Below are 20,284 nucleotides of genomic sequence, written 5' to 3'. Positions count from 1 at the left end.
ACTATTACAAATGTTTAATTTGTGCATTTATGATGGGCAACGACGACTGCAGAAATGCCTTTTTGTTTTTTTTACACCGGTGATCTGCAACAGTTGTGACTTTGAGTATTTGTGTACCATCTATAAAGTCTTCTTCTGTTCTGGCAACAACATGCACAAGCAAAGAATAAAAAAAACAACTTTGTACAATCTATTTTCATCATTAACAAATGTAGATAATTAAAACTAGATAAAATTAGTGCTTTCAGCTTGTGTACATACAGTATGTATATATAATATACCCTGCCCTCCCCTGTAGTGATTCATATCAACAGCTCTCCAACATTTGAGTCACTTTATATTTAACATGCAAGTTAACACGTCATCAGCTGGTTCCTCTGTGCCGGATTGAAACATGTAACTGATCACAGAACAGCGTGGGCAGCATTTAAATGACATTTTGACAGAAACCTGGAATAGCTGAGTTTCGTAGGTTCCCAAATAACAGCTCAGCGCTTTATGGATTTCTGCACAACACGTCTTTGCTTCTTGTCAGTCCATCAATCAGATATTTTCTTTACCACAAGGTTTGTCTGCTGCTTCAAGACGGACAGGAGGAATTTGGCTTCGATAGCTTTTAACTGCAAAACACTGTTTTCACTTTGACTGAGGCAACAAGAAAAAAGCTTTCAGGTTCACTTCACCACAACCAGATGTTCACTTAGAAAACAATCCAACTAAACTTAGCTCTAAAATAACAATTAACTTTGATTTTATTGCTCCAAAAGATACGGCAATATGAAGTGGCAGAACTGAGGTCAACTGAATATCTACAGAGCCACTAGAGGGCATCAGACAGACGAGAATATTAAATATTTAGCATTTCTTCAGGCCAACAGGCCTTTTAAATGATCTAATTTCCAACAATAGTAATGTTTCATTTCATTTAACACTGGATGGAATACCGTTTTATACTTAAAAGATTATTATGTGGATTCTTGTCTTCAAAGTGAGAAACAAAGTGTTAAACCAGATTGTGGACAAAGAGGAGCGTAGGGTGAAGACCCTTTCTTTGATTTCAAGTCGAGAAGCAGCAGCCGTAGTAGTCAAGATGTCTGTAGTTGACCGCTCAGTGAGAATGCTTTGAGCACTTCAAACTGTACAGTGAGATTAAATGTCCTTAAACTGTGGCGAGGGCTTTGCAAATAAAGAAAGGAAAACACACAAAAATAAAATATATATACGACTGAATATAATCTGTACAGATCAAAAAAACAACAACCGACGACAGTGAGACTGAATAACATGATTGTGATGTTGCCGTCTTCTCAGAGTTCATATGAAAAACATTCTCAGTGGTCAGACAATGGACACGACGACAAAGCATTCCTCCTCGTTCACTCTCCAACAACAGTTTCATTTGTTTTCTTTTTCTTAAAAAAAAAAAAAGTTCTTCATGTGGATTAAAAAATAAGTGGGGGTCCTCAGGAGGCTTCTGGACTTTTCTTCTCAATGGCACAAAGTTTTGCCCGGAAGGCTTCGGGGGAGCCGCCGCGCTCGATGCTCCCTCCTCAACATCTTGGCCAAGGATGAGGAAAGTTTTTAATAAAATGATGTGAGCTACAGTCATTGCTGTGTTGGTTGGTTCACAGTGTGAGTGTGTGTGTAGACGGGAAGCTAACACCAGTCAGCGATGTAATCAAAGTCAGAGAACATGTTCTGCTCGTCGGAGTTCAGCGGTCGGGGTTCCCTGGGCGGGGTTAAGATCGGAGCCTCTGAGGTAAATTCATCGTCGAAGTTGCTGACGTCATTGGCGTCGTGAATAGTCGGCACGAACGGCGGCTTCACCTTCTTAGCCAATAGTCCGTTCCAATCCATGTTCTGCCAAGAAACACAGAGGGTCACGTTAAAAGAGGGGTTTTATTTTTTTTTGTTCATTACTTAATGGATCGTGAAAATGGTGTTTTCGTTTCTTACCCTGAAGAATAGATGTTTCTTAACCTCCTCTGCGTCTTTATCTCCTGCTCCCAGTCGTCTTTCTGGATTCCTTCTCAAAAGCTGAGCACAAGGAGAAGCAGATATAGAGTGAATATTAAACTGACACACTGCCAGGGACACACACACACACACACTCATTCGATCGCATAAGACCGACTCCTTCCTTCTCAGAGCATCACTACACACCCTCCTCATGATGGAGATGGCCTCGGTCGAGAGGAATCGTGGGTAGCGGACTTCATCGTTGACGATGCTGTCAAACACCTCCTCCTCATCGTCACCGGGGAAGGGCGACTGAAAAAAAAAAGACAAAATGAAAAATAGGAAGACGCGATTCCCTGACATTCAGCATGAATCACGGAACGCAACGACACAAGGTTACTGAACGTTTGTTACAGCACTCACCTCCCCAACCAGCATCTCAAAGATGAGGACGCCCAGCCCCCACCAATCCACAGCGCGAGTGTACGACGTTTCAGTCAAAACCTCAGGAGCTAGGAACTCCGGCGTGCCACAAAACGTGCTGGTGCGGTCCTGGAAACCCATTCCTGAAAGCAGCACAGACGCCGTTTAATAACAAAACAACGTCCTTAGAACGGTCACTTCCTCTCTCGTTTGGGAACACCCATAACCGATATGTTGAGAATATTCAGCGCGGTGGTTTGAATTTTGAAGCTGCACGATATTGGTCAGGAGATTCTATTGCAATGTTCTCTAAAAGGCCTTCAGTATAATGTGGTTCTCCATTTTACCTTCTTTGCAAAGCCCAAAGTCAGCAATCTTTACATAGCCCTCTGTGTCCAGGAGCAGGTTATCCAGCTTCAAATCTCTGCAAATTAAAAAAAAGATGCTTGAGGACTTCATGCTCCCGACAGATGTGCGACTAAGTGGAATGACTTCACTCAAACTGCTTACCTGTACACAATCTTATGGTCATGTAAGAACTGTAATCCCAATACGACGCAGGCTGCATAAAATCTGCGCGGGGACAAAACAGCCACGATATTAGATTACGAGTATTACACACTGAGAATTCCTATCGAGACGTTGAGACACTCACATGGCCCGGGGCTCGGAGAAAACATCAGCGTGGATGTGCATCATCAGGTCGCCTCCCGCTGCGTACTCCATGACAAAACAAACGTGCTCCTGCGTCTGGAAACACGCAAACAGGTTGACCAGGAACGGGTGGCGGACGCTGTTGACCGCTTCGAAAATCCTCTTCTCGCACATCAGACTGGCGAAGAGAGGAGAAGAGGAGGAAGAGGAGGCCGTGTGAGTTACAGCAGCGCTTCCACGTGCAGCCTTGCAGTGTATTTGGCTGAGGAGAACTTTTAAAGCATTTACCTGTCCACCTCATCGCGAGCCACAATGTCTCCTTTCTTCAGCGCTTTGATAGCAAACATCTCACCTGTGCTTTTGTATTCGGCTAACAACACCTGAGGAGGGGAGGCAGAGGAAAGTTACAGCTGCTGAAACGTGAGGATTTGGTGCTTTTCATTTTCACATTTGAGAAATAAACGTAATAAATGACAAGCAATTTAAAAGATGTCATCTTCAACTCTAGGAAACTTTTTAGACAATACGATCAAGCAGGGAAAATAAGAGACAGAGTAATTGATGATCAAAAGTTGCAGCCTTCTGTAGGCGGATCAAATAAAACGTACCTTTCCAAAGTGACCACGTCCGAGGACCGCCACACATTTGAAGTCTTTGAGACTGAAGTGGAACTGATCTTCTTCCCTGGAAAGGAATCAGTGTTTCCATTAGTTTCCATTGTGAATGAATGTTGCGATGACGGTTAAACTCAAAGCCAGGGGGCAGTGTCAACACCCACGTTACCATTTCAGCCCAGTCAGAACATCAGGACTGAGCAGATGGTGTCAAAGAGTGAAACCACAAACGCAATAACGGTGACACACCCTGCTCAAATAACATATCAAGATATTCTTCTCTTCATTTGAAATGTACTTGAAGCTTTGAAAAAATAGGACCGCGGACAAGACGAGCACACGGCTCTCCTTACCTTATCTCAGAGTCTTTCTGGATGGCAATGAGCTCCAGGTCCGGATGCTGCATCTCCTGCTCCACCGAGCCGTCCAGGTCCGGCTTCACCGCCATGCTGTTCCTCTTGTTCAAGAAGTCAAATGAGGCGAGTGCATCCTGCAGAGAGGGAAGGATAGAACAGTGAAGAAACGCAAGGTTTTGGTCAACTAGAAAAGATGGAGAATTATTTATGACTGGAAAATTATAGTTGCATCTGTTGTGTCTTCATATTAATGATCACGAATGTGCTTTGACAATCACTATATACTAAGATATGCAGGACTCCATTCATCTGCAGGGACACATAAATAATGGAGAACATTTTGTTGTTAAATGAAATGAACTATCCATAAAACGATATAGTTTAGTCTTACACATCCTGTGACTATTACTCCACTAAGTGCTTCTTTGGTTGTGGATGATGATCAGAGGTGACACACATACTGAGGGGAACATGAGCCAGTAAATAAGAAAGGTCTTAAGGTTTATATATCCATGTGGCTACCAGAGCATTTTACGAGAAGACAGCGGTCAAAAACGGTGTATCGTTTTGTTTAGCTCACCCCAACATGAACTGACTTCGTGAATCTCACATCAGTCAACAATACCAGTACTTCCTAGATCACTGTACCTGTACCTCCTCTTTGTCGGGCATCTTGTCCTGCACCAGCGGGTCTCGGTTGTCGTCGGGTGCTGGGTAGTGTTTGGGTCCTGGGGTGGGCTCTTTGTCAAAGTCCAGCTTGGTCACCAGCGGGTCACTGTGAGTCGGCAGACTTGTTGATTAGTTCTGAACAGCCGTAGATGTGTATGTACGAGTATGTGTGCGTTAGTACCTGCAGGGTGTGGGTGAACCGGGCAGGCTGCTGGTCCCAGTCTCAGCCGCCTGCGGGCTGAAGGAGTTGGTGCTGACGGTCGGTATGGCTCTTCTCACCAGGCGGCCCCAGGTGGCGATGTTGATGTTCATCTGAGGGGCTCGCAGGAAGGTTTTACCTGATAACGAAGAGGAAAATGAGACAAAGAGCAAAGAGGGGATGACGTTTGTAAAGAACTGTGAGGAACGGATGGAGAACAACAAGGAACACATGTCAATATTACAAAGTAATGTCTCCTTTTTCAATGGAAATTCATGAAAGATGAATACTGTATTTAGTAAATCCAGGAACCATAATATCAACGTCATAAGGTACAGCGTCCCAAGCATGTTTTAACAAATGTAGGTTTTTCTGTGTCTGAGAATAAGTGTGAGGTCATGTTGAACGATGACTCACCTTGCTGCTTCGAGAAAATCTTCTTTTGTCTTTGCAACTTTGGTCGTCTCTCAATGACAGGATTGAAAAATGTCACCTGTACAGGAGAATTTAAAATTTAGAGACAACACAGAAAGCTGGTACAACTGCATGGGCAGTAGGGAAACACTTCCATTATAGACACACACACATATATATTTATGTATATATAATAGTCGGTGTGTATGTGAGTTTGTGAGCACCTCAGCAAACAGCATCCCCTGTGGCTCCAGGTACAGACACATCCCATGACGCTGGTTGTCCAGGAAGTCCTCCAGTCGCAGGAACTTGACAGCGCAGAGCGAACGCCAGTCACGCCAGTACACCGAGATCTCCAGCTCACGAGACTACAGGACAGAGCCACACACACACACACACACACACACACACACATGAAACCGATGTGACACACACTGAATGTGTTGCTCAAACACAACACTGTGTTTGGTCACAGTCAACAACACAGACGAGGGTCAAGGGCAGAAATGTGTGCGTGTTACCCGGTCCAGCTCCAATGTAAACTTCTGGTCCCAGGCCTGGTTACTGACCGACCTCCAGCTTGTTTGGCCGACTACCGTGTTGTCCAGCTTCAATACTGCGCTGATCTCATCTGAGGAAAACATTTACACACGTTATTCATTAAGTACTGATGTATTAACAATGCCCTGAGCGTGACTGCAACTCAGTTGGTACTACAGACGAGGCCGTTTCTCAGAACTACTTCTCAATCTTCTTATCTTGCAGACAGTGTCCGAGGTCTACTCACTGGAGAGCTCCTCGCTCTTCGTCAGGTTCCGTGAGCTCACGCCGCGGTTTCGGTTCGCTCGGCTGATGAAGGACGAGCGCGTCTCGCTGGGGCTCCAGCCGGGCAGCGGGACAGACGCAGCTTTGGAACGACCGGGGACGTTTTCCAGAAGGTCCTGGCAGCCCATGAGCCTGACGTCTAACGTGCCTGGAAGTCAGGTGGGAAGACACACATACCTGTAGCACACAATCTGTCTTGTTCACAGTGAAGGTTTGTTCTTTGGGCAATAATAACAAAAGACGTAGTGATGAGAAGTGAGCTGTGTCTCTGTAAAGCTACTAACTGGTTGATAACTAACAAGTGGTGTCAAACAGAAGCCCCCGAAATAATTATGCAAGAATAAATATTGACCAAAACTAATACACATGCCAAGTTCCAATACCCCACACTTAAACATTTGGTATTGTTTGGTGGTTAAGAAGAATAGGATGATGCTGGTATATCAAAAAGTGCACATTACCTCAAATGATCGACGTGCTACCAATAACCATCATTGCGTCTCTGGTGCAGTTACCTGTGAGTGCAGCGGGCTTGGTCACGGTGCTGTACTGGTTCTGCGAGGAGATGAGGCTGGATCTGGGGCTGAGGACCGGTGAGGACAGCAGGGACAGCTCCTCCACGATGCTGCTGCTGCGAGGGTGGTTTTTAGGCAACTCGTTGAGGCGTTGCTCCAAGGAATACCGCAGGAGGTCGAGCTTTTGACTGGACTCATTAAAACGAGCCTGGGCCTGGAGAGAGGAAGGAGGGAAGGAAGTACAAAAGGAAAGCAAAGGAGGGTGGGAGGAATGGAAAAAAGAGAAGGATAGAAACATCCATTATAAGGTCCATTCTACTTTAATAGAGCGGATCAGTTTCATTGAAAGGCCATGAAAGTGTTCTGCCGGTCTAAAGTGATGGGAATCCTCTTCCTCCTCGTTTTAAATGGACATAAACTCAAATACATGCTAAACACAAACACCTACCTCTGAATGTGCTTTCTTCTCCGTGACTTTTCCCGAGCCCAGGAGTTTCATGACGTTCTTGGCTCCCTCTGCCACGGCGGACTCTATCTTGGCGTGGTGACACAGCTCCTCCACCCGAAGGTCCAGCGGGCTGATGATGGGCTTGTCTGGAGGACGAGGAAGGAAATGATTTGTTTCATTTAGACGTACTTGTTCAGAAGACCCTGTGTGCACTCACGGGGGGGCGTTTTGTCCTCAAAAGTCACGCAGGCCAATTCTAAAAAAAGGGATCCAAGGCTCACCCATCACGTCGTTGTTGTCGAAGCTCAGCTCGCTGGCCTGGCTGGACTTGAGGATCTGCATCCGGATGAACTCTATCTTCGTCTTGCTGTCCTGGAGCATCTGCTGGGCGGTCGCTAGCAACTTACGATCCTAAGAAAAGAAAACTGAATTTAAACTGTTTGCTGGTGGGGGAATATCACACGATAATAACAACACATGTTGTTATACATTAATGCTTGAATCAAAGATTGTAATGTTTTGTCTTCCATAAAATAACTGGATGTCAGGACTTTACAGAGGACCCTCACAGCACACCATCCCTCACCACTTATTGTGTTTTGATGTTGTGAGCATGTAACACAAACAGCCAGGACGCCAGTTCACGCCCTTAATTGGAGCCAAAAGAACGAGTGACCACATGGAAAATCTTAATCATCAAAAAAAGAAAGTGGGATCTCATTTTGTGTCATATGTGCCATTACACACACAAACACACTCACACAAACACACACACAGTGGTGTAAGCAAACTCCACCCCAAATTCCTCTGAAGTTTAAATCCTGGTTGTTGATGGCGGCACCGCCGCGCGCAGGAAAGACCTCTGTCCAGCAGGCATTTCCTCTCTGACATCAGGACAGGACTATTTCCATCTGGAAGGTGCCTCCGTCCGTCTGTCTGTCTGACCGGGGGAGGTCGCTTACAAAACACACCGACCTCCCCCGGTCAGACAGAGGCTCCTTGTAGACAGTGGGGATCATGTGACAGTTATACACTCAGGCTCGCTCTCTCTTCTCCAAACAATACTCACATGAACACAAAGTCAGACAACCTTTGTGTTATTGAGCAAATTGAAGGACTTATGTCCGGTTAAAATGAGATATGACACGAACCCAAGTTATAAACATAACGTTTTTAAAGAGTCTTTCCAAAATTGTTCTTGTTAATTTAGAATCCGCACACATTTCCATTACAGGACAGTTATGAGAGCATGGGGTGCGGATCTTGTTACATTTGAGAATTAAAGTATTTCCACAAGTGTCAAACTATCCCTTTAAAAAGGATTCTCACTTGTTTTACATTACATCACTAAGTAGAGACTCACTACTGAAACCCTACACTAAACCGTCTACTACAAAGTGGCTTCAATTACTGCCGAGACGGACACAGGAGCCGAGATGAGCGGCTCTCGGCGCTCCAGCTGTTGTTATCCGTCGTGGTAACCTACACACAACCTCCCGGCTGAATGATAGTTCTCCTCACTCTGCGCATTAGAGGAGCCACGGAGAGCTTTGTGAACAAACAGCGGTGCATATGACACACAGGACGCGTCAGCGCCTTCTCATGTTTCCTCCTCCCCTACAGCGACGCTGTACAAGCAGAGCCAACATGGATCATCCTACCACCTGCAGACCGGATTGAGCCTTTAATATACTAAGACTCTTATAATGACTAAATAAACAAGCATTGTGATTACCAGCATTACCGGGAGCATGTAGCTCCGGAGAATTCTGCTACATTTTTGCCGTTTTTCGTGTTTATCACTAATGTCGTATGACAGAATGCATTCATCAACATCTGAAAAGGAAGGGTGGGGATTGGATAAAGTGCAGCGGACTTTGAGACGATCACCGCCCACGGGCCGACCAACCAGCCAGACCTGCCGGACCGAACTGCCCCCGGGGGAGGAGAGCCGAGATGGAAGCTAAGCTAACCCAGCTGGGACCTCAGGCTACTCCACCGCCCAGCCTACTGCTGATGACTGATGCACAATCGCAGAAACAAATAAGATGGATGACAGCATGATGATGGACAATGTTTTCCTCAATGTCGGCCATATTATCCGCCCAGAGAATTGTTTATGTTGCTGCTGTTTACATCCCTTATGATGCAAATTCAAGTCGTATTTTCCTAGTTTTGGCCACGATCAGTTATGATTACGTGCTCACCAAAGCAATAGCTGAGACAGCAATACAACTACAATGAGGTCAAACGGGGCAAGAGACACACTCAGGCAGCTAGTGAACAATGGAACACTTATCAAAATCTATTCATTTAAAACAATGGCTCCCAACATGGGGGTCTGACCCCCACAAGGAGTCGCATGTAAACCTAAACAGGTCAGGAGATGAGGACAGGGAAAGCATACTTCAGACTCTCCTCTAGCTCATTTTCTCTCTTAAATAAGTGTGGCCAACGTTAGGGTTTGTAAAAAACCCTTGACTGCTCGTGTTTCTATTTCTATTTCTATTTCAGTGGCGATGTCACAATGTTGCTCCTGCCACAATACGTTAACTACAGAGGTAAGACCCAGCTTGACTGAGATGTGATCATCCTCAACACACAGCACAAACGGTGAGTCTGCTTTACGGTGAGTCTTACCTTGGAGGGCCCGTTGGAGTACATGAGAATCATGTTCTCTGCTCCCTGTTTGACTTTGAGCTCTATGTCGTTCTGTCTCTTCAGGGCGGCCAGGCGGCTGCTGCTGGTGTGCATCCTCGCCTCACTGTTGGGCGTATCTGGGGTCAAAGGGCATTCTAGGGAAAGGCAAAGAAAAAAAAGTACAGGTGTTAACGTCATGGCTCAGATACATCACTCTGTGTGCCAACGGAGTTTGTCACAAACATACACTTACTGTAAATAGTGTCTTAGCATGCGTGTGCTATTTATCGGCTGCCATTTTGAAGTTCAAAAGTCCTGCAGCATTAACTTTGCTTACAGCAAAACAACAGGAAGCGACTTCAGTAGTCACATAATGTATCTACTGTTTATTATTTAATAAGGTTTGTTCACAAAATACTCCAGTTGACTCTCTCAACACAAAAAATAACTACACAAGCCAATAACGTTAGGATTTGGATCAGGAGTCTGACATAAAGTAGAATTTCTGTTTATTAAACGGTGTCAGAGTGAGACTGGATGTGTCTTTTTTTGCTCTATTTGATTGATTGTGATTACACAATAAAAGTAAACCCAGCGCACACAAATATTCGGTTTAATTTGTTATGATCCTTTGATTTTCAGGAACTATTATTCAAAAAAGGCAATCGCTGCTAATTCAAATGAATTTTCTGTCATGTCATTGTCCCGCTCCTGAAATCTGTCAAACAGCAGAGGGAAACCCCGCAGTCATCTCTATTCTGAGCAACTGAAAAAAAAAAACTAAACAAGCGTGAACTTGCAGACTACTACCAATACTACATTACTTCATATGCTAATGTGGCGCAATCACTGATGACAATGACATATTCAAATACGCAATAACCCAATATCAATCGTTGCTTTTTCCATTGCATTTTGGCTCTAACAACACGGTGCTCGTTAGACACACAAAGTGAAAACAAAAAGAAGTTTCTTCTTCTATCCCCGGAGCTGGACCACAGTTGTGGCCGACGAGCTCACGGTTTCGTAGTTTTTTTTTTGGTCGTGTTGGGACTCGAAAAGGTGTCAAGAAAACCCCTCCCCAGGCTGATCACTGCAGCACAGAGCGAAAACATTTTCTCACACACACACACACACACACACACACACACACACACACACACACACACACACACACACACACACACACACACACACACACACACACACACACACACACACACACACACACACACACACACACACACACACACGGGTGAGGTGGGCAAGAAAACCTGCCTGACTTCTCCTGACTTGACTTGCAAGTTCAGTTTCAGTCTTTATGGCGTCATGAAGCAACCGCTCTCAGAAAAGGACCCAAAGAGCACACGCCACCTCCAGAACACACGCCATGCCATTTTATACACCAGGACTAAATAGTAGGTCCACTATGTACACAACTGAAAGTTATTCAGCTCAATTCTCTTCTTTTTGATTTTTAAAGTCCACTGAGACAAAAAAAAAAAAAGCAAGCCACATGACATAAAGACTTCAAGCAGACTTCCCTGAAGGAGTCGTGAGTTCATCTAATTGAGCCTGAACAGCGTTAACTAAAATAACAGCGGTGAGGAAAATCATTTATTCTGGAAGACGCTGCCAAACACAGATAATAATAACCAGCAGGCGGGCCTGTGATTCATTAATCGTGAATGCTTCATCAAAACGGTGTCTAAGGATTCCTTTGAACACCTGCGGGACATGGGCAAAAAGGAAGCATGTGACTCTTTGAACTGAACGCCGAAATGATTCATCTAATGACCCTTAATGAGCCGAGAAGACATCACTGCTGAGGTTTCGGTGCAGGAGGATGTTAGCCTTCCCGGGGCAACCCCTCTTGTATATCTACACACACACACACACACACACACACACACGCGTACACACACGTGTACACACACACACTGAGGGAGGCAGGGCTAGACGGGAAAACAGAGTGGGCACTTGTAGATTATCATCCAAACCACACATGTGTAGAAAAGCCTGTGGAGCAAGGTCAGAATTTAACAGGGACTTGGGGCAAAACTAACTTCAGCGTTCGCAGGATCCACATTTCACAAGTCAAGAGTCTGAAGCGTCACAGCGATTACATTTATACCACTGTGAGCGAGTCGTTTGTGAAAAAGACAAAAGGCCCGCCGAGAAACACACGTGTGGAAGTGCAGCAGCGCGTGTCATCCCCGTCTACGGTCGGGGCTTTCCTCTCTGCGTGAAGGGGGTGTGGTTTGGTCAAGGTCCTGCAGAGCCAAGAATTCAAGGACCCCCCTCCCCTCCCCCCCCCATCCCCTGCTCCCCCCGCCCCTCTTTCTCAGCAGTTCAGCCCACGCTGAGGCCAGAGGACAAGATACTGAGCTACTGAATAGCTGCAGGGCTGATGTCACTGCTGGACAGCTGACAGGGGGAACCCTCCCTCAGACTAACCCCATCTGTATCTGATGAGAAGGCAATGAGGAACATGCCAACAATACTCTGGTAACAATTACATCATGGTTTGGAGAGCTGGAGAACTAAAACGGGCGTGGGTGTTTTGTGATTTGAGATGTGATACGATAACTGGAAGGAGAACAGACTGGACTTGTATTCAGGGACAGGGATGCCCCGATCCGACACCGATACCTGGGGTTAGGGTATCGGCCGACGCCGAGTACCGATCCAATACCATTGTTAGAATGTTAAGCTGTGTGCCTCACTGTGTGGAAGAGATCTTCCTCCTATGAGTGAGGCAACAGCAGGCTTGACGTAAACATTGAAAATGTAAGAAAGAAATTCTTAAATATAAATTTACTGAATTGGTATTAACCATCAAAAACTTGAATAGAAACTCCGGTCAATAATGTGTAACGCATATAAATCATAGAACTGAATTGAATAGATCAGCCTCTATTGTCACGATACCCGATCAAGCTTTTCGAGTCAGTATTGCCCAATATCTGATCCACAATCAGGGAGTAAACTGCTGCTCTCGGGGCAAGTGTCTTGATGAGTGAGCTCATATGTGACAGAGGGAGCTGACTGGTGACCCGACTGGTGACCCCGGCGTCAGAGCCGCCGCTGCTCCCAGACAGCACACGAGTGCGAGTCGGTCCATTTCTGGCCTCAGCTGAGTGGCGGAGAATAACCAGAGCCCCCCTCAACGTTCTCCTGGAACAAAAACACATTCTGGCTGCTCGCAGCAGAGGCAGAGCAACTCCTTCCTACTAATTGAGGAGACAAGTGCCGTCCCTTGCGGATTCGAGAGCAATTTCAACAAGTTGTCTCGTGACCGCGGAGCCCAGCGGCCCTCGGCCCCTCTCCATCATTTTGCGATGGCCAGCGACATTCCGCTGGCGTCGCGTCACTTAAAAAGAAAGCCCTCGTTCATCAGATTGAGAGTCAGCGAGTCGGGCTAAATTTGTTCCCACTTAAAGATAACCACTTACCAAGAAGACCTCCCTTCCCTCCCCCCTCCTCATCATCTACTTCCTAATGTCAACTGAACCGGGGGGGGGGGGGGGGGGTGATGCTAACAACTAGACAAATAGCATTCCTTCTAATCCTGAATCCACACCGCAGACACTCGCCACCAACGAATGCTGCATAAGGCAACTAATGTAACAGAACTATATTGTGCCGCGAGTGACTCGCCACAAGTGTCATTGTTGTCGACAGACGCACAGGAGCAGGCTTTCAACGGCCTCGGCGGGGAACAATCGGCAGCTCATTGTAACCGTCGGTGGAATGTGGAATGCAACAATGTCAGCCGCTGGAGAGTGAGTCACCTCCAACCACTCAATGATCTCCTGTGTGTGTGTTCATATAGGTGTTGTTCTGACACGACACTGCCAAACGTTATTTACTCAGCGGTGCTTTGCAGTTACAAAAAAAACAGTATCTGGGAGAGAACGATGAAGAGATATTTGGAAGGGAAGTTGCTGCTTTGTGACATGACACAGATAAGATTAATAATTATTATTTATTATCATTTATTACATCCTCCGGGGCTACTTTGCTGTCATGTTTGGGTTGTTACCTAGCAGTTCTTCAGGGTCTTTGACCACGATGTGGGCGTTGAGCTCTTGCAGCTCCTGGTGAAGCTCCTCAACCTTCTTGTTAGATTTTTTCAGCATGTTGTCAACATAAGCCAGGCTCTTCTTGTCTGTGGTGACCTGAGAGGAGAGGAGAGTGGAGAAAATGGGACAATTTATCAAATGGCAAAGATTTAAAAAAAGGGACTCTTCATTAAGAATGTCAGTTTACTCGTGATGGGATTTTTCAGCCGGTGAAAACGGTTGTAAAACGTCTTAGATTGTGAACTTTGATCCGTCTCTTATGAGTTACCCAACTTCTATGGAAGTAAATGTCATCACACAGCTTTGAGAGAAAGACTCTCCGCAACACATTCAGTGATTTTACCTTTCGGAGGTTCTCGGCACCTTCTTTGATCTTCAGCTCCTTGCGGATCTCGCGTCGGATCTGCTCCTTGATCTCGTCCAGCTTCTGTTGAACCATGGTGTCGGACAGCTCCAGGTTGTGTCCCAGACCCAGTCGCTCCGCCACCAGCTGGCCCCTTGCATCCCCCTGAAGGAGGACAACAGAGGAGGAGGAGGAGGAGGAAAAAAAAGAGGAGACGAGAGGAAGATGTGGAATGTATTTAAGAGGAGGTCAGCAAGGGAGGAAGAGAAGGGATAATGGAGAAAGAGGAGGAGAGGACATGCAGAGTTCAGTGACTCAGTCAACAAGAAGTAGACCGACATTACTTGAGCGGCAACTAACCAACAGGATTTATCGATGTAAGCACAAAACAGCTGAGGCTATTAACCCACAAAAAAAAAAAATGCATTTCCGTTTTGTCATGAGTGCCAGCTCACAGCAGTAAGGAAGCGATAAAAACAGAGGAGGAGCTCCAGAGACACTTTCTCATAATAACCACCAACATATTCGTGAAACATTAGTTGTACAAGGAACATATTTCAAATGAATGAAGCTATAACAACTTCAATGCACTGGCGATATGTTGTGGGCCGGAGTATTGTGAGGTCAGCCCGGCGCGGTGGTGTGAACTTGAGCTCACCTCTGCACACAGTGTTTTCACTGCTGCCGTCAGTCACCATTTACTTGCATCCTTAAAGCCTCCACCTTCACTAAAGAGGGATTAGAGGTCCCTTCCTGAATGGCTTCAGCTCTAAAAAAGGTTATCATGAATACAGTGGTGCTCTCGTTATGATCCACTAGTTGAGATGAAGACTGAGGAAAAAAATCGGTTTCATAACACAACTCGTCAAAGTTCTCTGGTTCGAAGATATGTTGTTGGGTAATAAAACCTTTTAATTGAATTACATGGTTCCTACTATAAAAGACCACAACATTTGAAAACGATGAGTCATCAAAGCTCAAACCAAATTACAAACCTAAACATAAAGCCTGCCCTCACTGTGGTACCGTACCAAAAATTGCTCAATTACTGATGTTATTCAACATCTGTGACCTTCGATGTTTTGGTACAATCATCGGTGTAAAGCGCGGTCACTCCAACAAACCACAGACTCAACAGGCACAACAACAAGGTGATCCCTCTAAAGCGGTCACACCTACATTTAAATATTTAGACTCAATTAGCTTCAATTTAGTGGGCTACTGTTAAAAAGCACAGTTGCCTGATGCGAGGATGGTAAAAAAAAAGAAAGATGGACCAATGCAACGAGACATAACATCCAGGTTTAAGTTACCTGAACGTCATCGGTTTCAGCCAACTCCATCTCGAGATCAAATGAACCAACCCGTCCTCGCATGTTCTGCTGACCAGCGCTAACTATCATGACGTGAACTCCGCCGAAGTTCTGTTCGGTGAAACGATATCTTCCTCCACAAAAGGTTGGGCCACACGATACCTGGCCGAGGCTCGGTCCCAAAGCCACACTCGTTCACTCCGCTGCTATCTGATGTTCTTCTGCTCTCTCTGTCTCACACAGACCAGTGACATCAACAAGGAAGATAAACCGTCTGAGCGGCGACAGCCAAATCCCTCTTAGCTTCTAACTCTGTGAGGTCAGAGCAGCCCAGAATGGGACCTAATCTCACTCCAGGGAGAGGACTGTGTCTAAAATTAACCCAAGTTAAAAACACAACACTGGCCCCCCCCCCCACCGGAAAGCAACTTGTGTGGAGGTGGAGGAGGAGGAGCTGTGAAACGACAACACCCCCACAACTGTAAGAAAGGTTCAAATGGCCATATTATATATTATGTTATTGGCGGCCATCATTCAGGCCGTCATCTACTGACTCAATTGATCATCATTAGACAAGTTGCGTCAGGATCCGGGTGCCTCGGCTAAACAGCTACCTGGGGTGAAGATTTGATGTAGGAATAAATCATGACTGGTAAAATATGGGATTTCCACACACACACACACACTCACTCTCTCTCCTCTATAGGTTGCTCCCTTCAGAGGAAACTATATATCGCACATATCCTGGACTTGAGGCTGCCTGATGACTCACAGGTAAAATGGAGGTCACAACTCCTGGAAGTGGAAGAACAGTGTGTGTGTGTGTGTGTGTGTGTGTGTGTGTGTGTGTGTGTGTGTGTGTGTGTGTGTGTGTGTGTGTGTGTGTGGGGGGGGGGGGGGGCGGCTCTCTTCTTCAGCTCTCTGCCCTGCTAAACTTGTTTGCACTGTAGCTGTGTTTGCCCAATGCGGTACGGGGACAGCATGAGGACACCCTAAAGAGCCTATTTTACTGCGCAACAATGCAAGGAAATCCACGAAAGGCCGATCAGATAAGGTGGAAATAAATCAGCCAGTAGACCCACACGGGTCTGCGTTTTAATTTGAGATCAAACACAGAAACTGCAGCAGAAGGAGGAGAGCAGGGGGCTCATTTTGCAGGATTGCTTTCACCTCTCGTTGCTCTATAACTGCTGGACTTCCTTGAGTTGCTCGTTTACCTGTATGGCCCTTATCATTTCTTACTGCTTGAACGCATTACCCTGTCAAGGGGAGCGACGCCACGCAGAGAACTCCAGACTTATTAGGGGTCAAAGACGAGTGAAGCAGGAATTGTAAGCAAATGTTTCCACTCACAGCACAATGCAAACACTTTGTGATGGATTGAGGGAACTTGTTCTCGTCGGTGTGGCTCTGCTTGCTGCTCTGTGGATTGTTAAAGGCTCACAACAGAGGAAAAGACTACATGCTGTGTTTAATAGTACAAAAATGAAATGCTTCATTTTTTTAGGCGACTAAAAAAAGCGATTCTTCATCTCCACAAAATAAAAACAATAAGCTATAGCTAAGAAGTGCAGTATACAACTTTTGAACTTGTTGGAAAGCTCTTTTAGTGCCCAAGACATGAAGGGAAACTGTGAGGTAAAAGAAAACATTAGGTCTGAGCCTCAAGTGTAAGCAGGTTAACTTGCTCTTTAAGCCCGAAAGCTCCAAGTCCAAAAACAAGAGCTCCATTCAGACAATAGGACAATGGAAAAAAGGTTGAGGCCACTATCCAGGCTCATGCTTAAAAAGCCAAGCCCTCGCCATTTCTGATTGAGGCCTATATCTCAAACCTACAACCTGACACCCGGCTGTCTCACCCCACAGCTGGCTGCAGAGTATTGGCCACAGCCTGGCGCTTTGCGGCCACCAGAAATAGAAACACGGGCTAATAAACACGGATCCTACAAACGCAGCCTTCACACGAGCCTTAGACATATCCCATGTCAAGTCAAACTTTTAGGTAATGTCTTGCACTTCAGGTCAAGGACAGACAGTAAATTTATTGTGTGTACACAAATATCACAAAAGGACAACGAGCAAGAACTGCACTGAAGCACCAGCGTAGCTGGCTTCTACGACCTCAGCTAAACATAGATATATATATATATATATATATTCTAATAGAGAAAGAATGACTTCCACATGGCAAATCTTCAAATCCTAAATGCACTACAATCTCATTAAGTAATACAACATAGGGCTGGGCTTGTGTTATTGTTCTGTATTATTATTGAACCACAACAGTTGTTGCAGTTGGGCTCTAAATATTTCTCGGTGGCTGTTTTTCTTTGGGCCTTCTGCAGTCTACTCAGTAGTAACATTGAATTGGTTTAACCCTCCACTCACCTTCTATTTCTGTTGTGCAGTTTTAAGAACAGCTTTGCTTTCGCAACACACCTGTTCATATTTCAGCTCGTTATAGGCATCATTGTGCACTAGACACTGAAACGGGAACTGCTCCTGTTCAATTCTGCACACATTTTGTAACCAAGCTTCCAGTTTCTTTTACCAATGACTGATGGTTTCTTATATTCTCGTTCGACTGCTGCTCAGAGGGATTTTTGTCTCTTTCTGCCTCTTAAATTGTCAGTGTGGTTGAACCGTTAAGACAACGTTTTCTTAGAAATAATATGGAGCAGTCCACTCGTACATCTGAGTAAAGACGCTTTTGTGGCAGGTGACCACAAACCTTTTGATTTATCGACTCTAAATCATACTCGTGTGTTTGCAATATATAATGTGATTAATCACCATCGGCCAGCTCTGATGGTAAAATAGTATGTAACACTTTACATCACCTAGTCTGGCTTAATTATAAACCAATACTATGATGAGATCCCAAATAAAGGACCTCTTTATCCACGTCTGTCCTCATACTCAAGAGGACAGCATCAGCTTATGGTTATCAGACTCTGACTATTAAAAATACAATACACCCACCGTATAAAATAGACATTTTAATATTAAACTGGTTCAGTGAAGGCACCGCCTACATGACAACAGGACAGGTCATCCCCACCTGTTGCCTCAATCTACAACAGCAGCGAGGATCAAATGAATAAAAACACATTTGGATTAATGCTTCTCACTGGTCTTAGCTTCCTTATCTGCTGTCTCTCTCCCTGTAAAGATGAATAAATAGTGTGCGAGTTCTCAGACTGACATGAGTACAGTTTGGGGAAGATATTGCTAAATGCTAACGCTAGACTGCACTTCAACAGGGATTAGGGAAAGTTGTGGATGAGTTGTAGGTCTTTAGACAATGTTTTTGTCAGAAAGACTTACTTCAGGTCTGACGTCACGCAAGTGAAACCACATTAATCAGTGAGTCACGACTTGTTCGTGGGGAATTATGGAACTCGACTGTAATGCCGGGTTGCACTTTGGTCCTTATTTAAAATAGAAAAATGAACTTTTGCATGTTAGAGTAGTGACTTTCTGACTTCTTTTACATCGCTGATGCTAATGTAGTAAGTTCATCCGGTCTGCAACTTAAAGTCAAACAAACCAGCCCTTTATAAAAAAAAACTATTTAACGATTTTAACTGTATTCATATTGCGCATGAACATATTAAAAAATGAAAAATATTACGTTATCGGTAACTAACATCAACACACAGAGGACACTGTTTATTTATGTTTTAAAGTAACGCAGGTTAACTTAACGTTAGCTGTAACGTTAACGTTCAACTACCATTATTTGACTTGATCTACAGCAACACTGACGTTATAACGTTTTACGTCAACGGCCGTTACATGAACTAACACAGCAGCTTCCGCCCAAATCTACCAGTTTAAAAACTTGGAATATTTCAGGATAAATTACTTTGGATAATTGTTTCCCAGGCCTCAATCCATGGATAATTCCCAGACAACTCTTTGGGATCTAACGTTAGCACAAGCCCATAACATAAATACAACACCACCGACTCACAGCGACTCAGCTTTGACAAAATAAGGCTGTTTACTAACTTAAGGTTGAACCTCTGGAGCAACTTTGCGCACTTTTCGCAACAGTTGTCAACTTTTCCTACCTGCACGGAATCGGCGGCCATCTTGGTTTTCGCCTTTGAATCAAATCCTACGGGGAGAGAGGAGGGGAGGTGGAACTCCAAAAACAAGCCTTGTTTTAAGTTTCCCTCTCTGGCGACAAAACAAATAAGTGATTATGTGGACCAAATCATCGGTCATCTCGGGTACATGGGGCTTCCCATGTCGTCTTCACACTTCATTGACGCGGTCGCACCGTCCTAGAAGGGTCCTGGAGGGTGGACTGGTGTTCATAAATAAAAAAAGCTGAGGCATAAATCTGTCCCAGTGCAGTTGGAGAAAGAGGCGGTGGTTAGAGTGGAAGCGTCCGCCCAGAGGAGCTGTAGTGCTGCTGTTGGGCTGCCCTCAGCCCGGGACAGTTAGCTCACACGTGATTCAAAACTTTATGTAGCCTGGCCTCACTTCATGCTAATAACCTGAAATCATCCTGGGGTCAAATAGAGAGAGAAAAACAACAACAACAACAAGTGTCTCGCGTCAGGGGGATTCAAATTAAGGCTAAAATATGGTAAAATAAATGTGCAGACAATGAACATCCTTCACTAAAGATGGAGAATCCTAACTTCTTAGATGTTTTATTTCATTAGTGGTGGACAAAGTACGCCTAGTGAGAACATCACTGAAAAATGCTTAATTATTAGTGAAAGTGCTATAATAAGAACAGTATCAAAAGTAAAAGTACCTCATGCTGATCGTCTTTGGTCACTCAATATGAGTAGCCTACATAAAAGTATT

At 44.9% G+C, this 20,284-nt stretch overlaps 1 protein-coding gene across 2 annotated transcripts; it reads right to left on the bottom strand.

Moving 5' to 3' along the window:
- Position 1: 1 nt before the first annotated feature.
- pkn2a (protein kinase N2a) lies at positions 2-19,769 on the bottom strand. Of its 2 annotated transcripts, none has more exons than XM_079173588.1 (23): positions 19,534-19,769; positions 14,145-14,309; positions 13,762-13,897; positions 9,717-9,871; positions 7,358-7,487; positions 7,077-7,222; positions 6,629-6,842; positions 6,076-6,261; positions 5,810-5,919; positions 5,513-5,656; positions 5,292-5,367; positions 4,857-5,013; positions 4,655-4,781; positions 4,004-4,140; positions 3,645-3,720; positions 3,325-3,416; positions 3,038-3,214; positions 2,893-2,955; positions 2,730-2,806; positions 2,383-2,525; positions 2,164-2,271; positions 1,957-2,037; positions 2-1,860 (listed from the first exon to the last, which is right to left on the bottom strand). In XM_079173588.1, exons 1-23 carry the CDS (start codon positions 19,552-19,554, stop codon positions 1,657-1,659), a joined length of 2,925 nt encoding a protein of 974 aa, XP_079029714.1. In that variant the 5' UTR covers positions 19,555-19,769; the 3' UTR covers positions 2-1,656. The 2 variants fall into 2 exon arrangements, with proteins under 2 accessions (XP_079029714.1, XP_079029715.1); XM_079173589.1 differs by having other exon boundaries at positions 4,661-4,781.
- Positions 19,770-20,284: the final 515 nt, after the last annotated feature.

The sequence above is a fragment of the Pholis gunnellus genome, assembly GCF_910591455.1.
Source record: "Pholis gunnellus genome assembly, chromosome: 14".
In the NCBI taxonomy this organism is placed as follows: Eukaryota; Metazoa; Chordata; class Actinopteri; order Perciformes; family Pholidae; genus Pholis; species Pholis gunnellus.
Note: the sequence above shows the minus strand (reverse complement) of the source record. Positions and strands in the feature narration are given on the sequence as shown.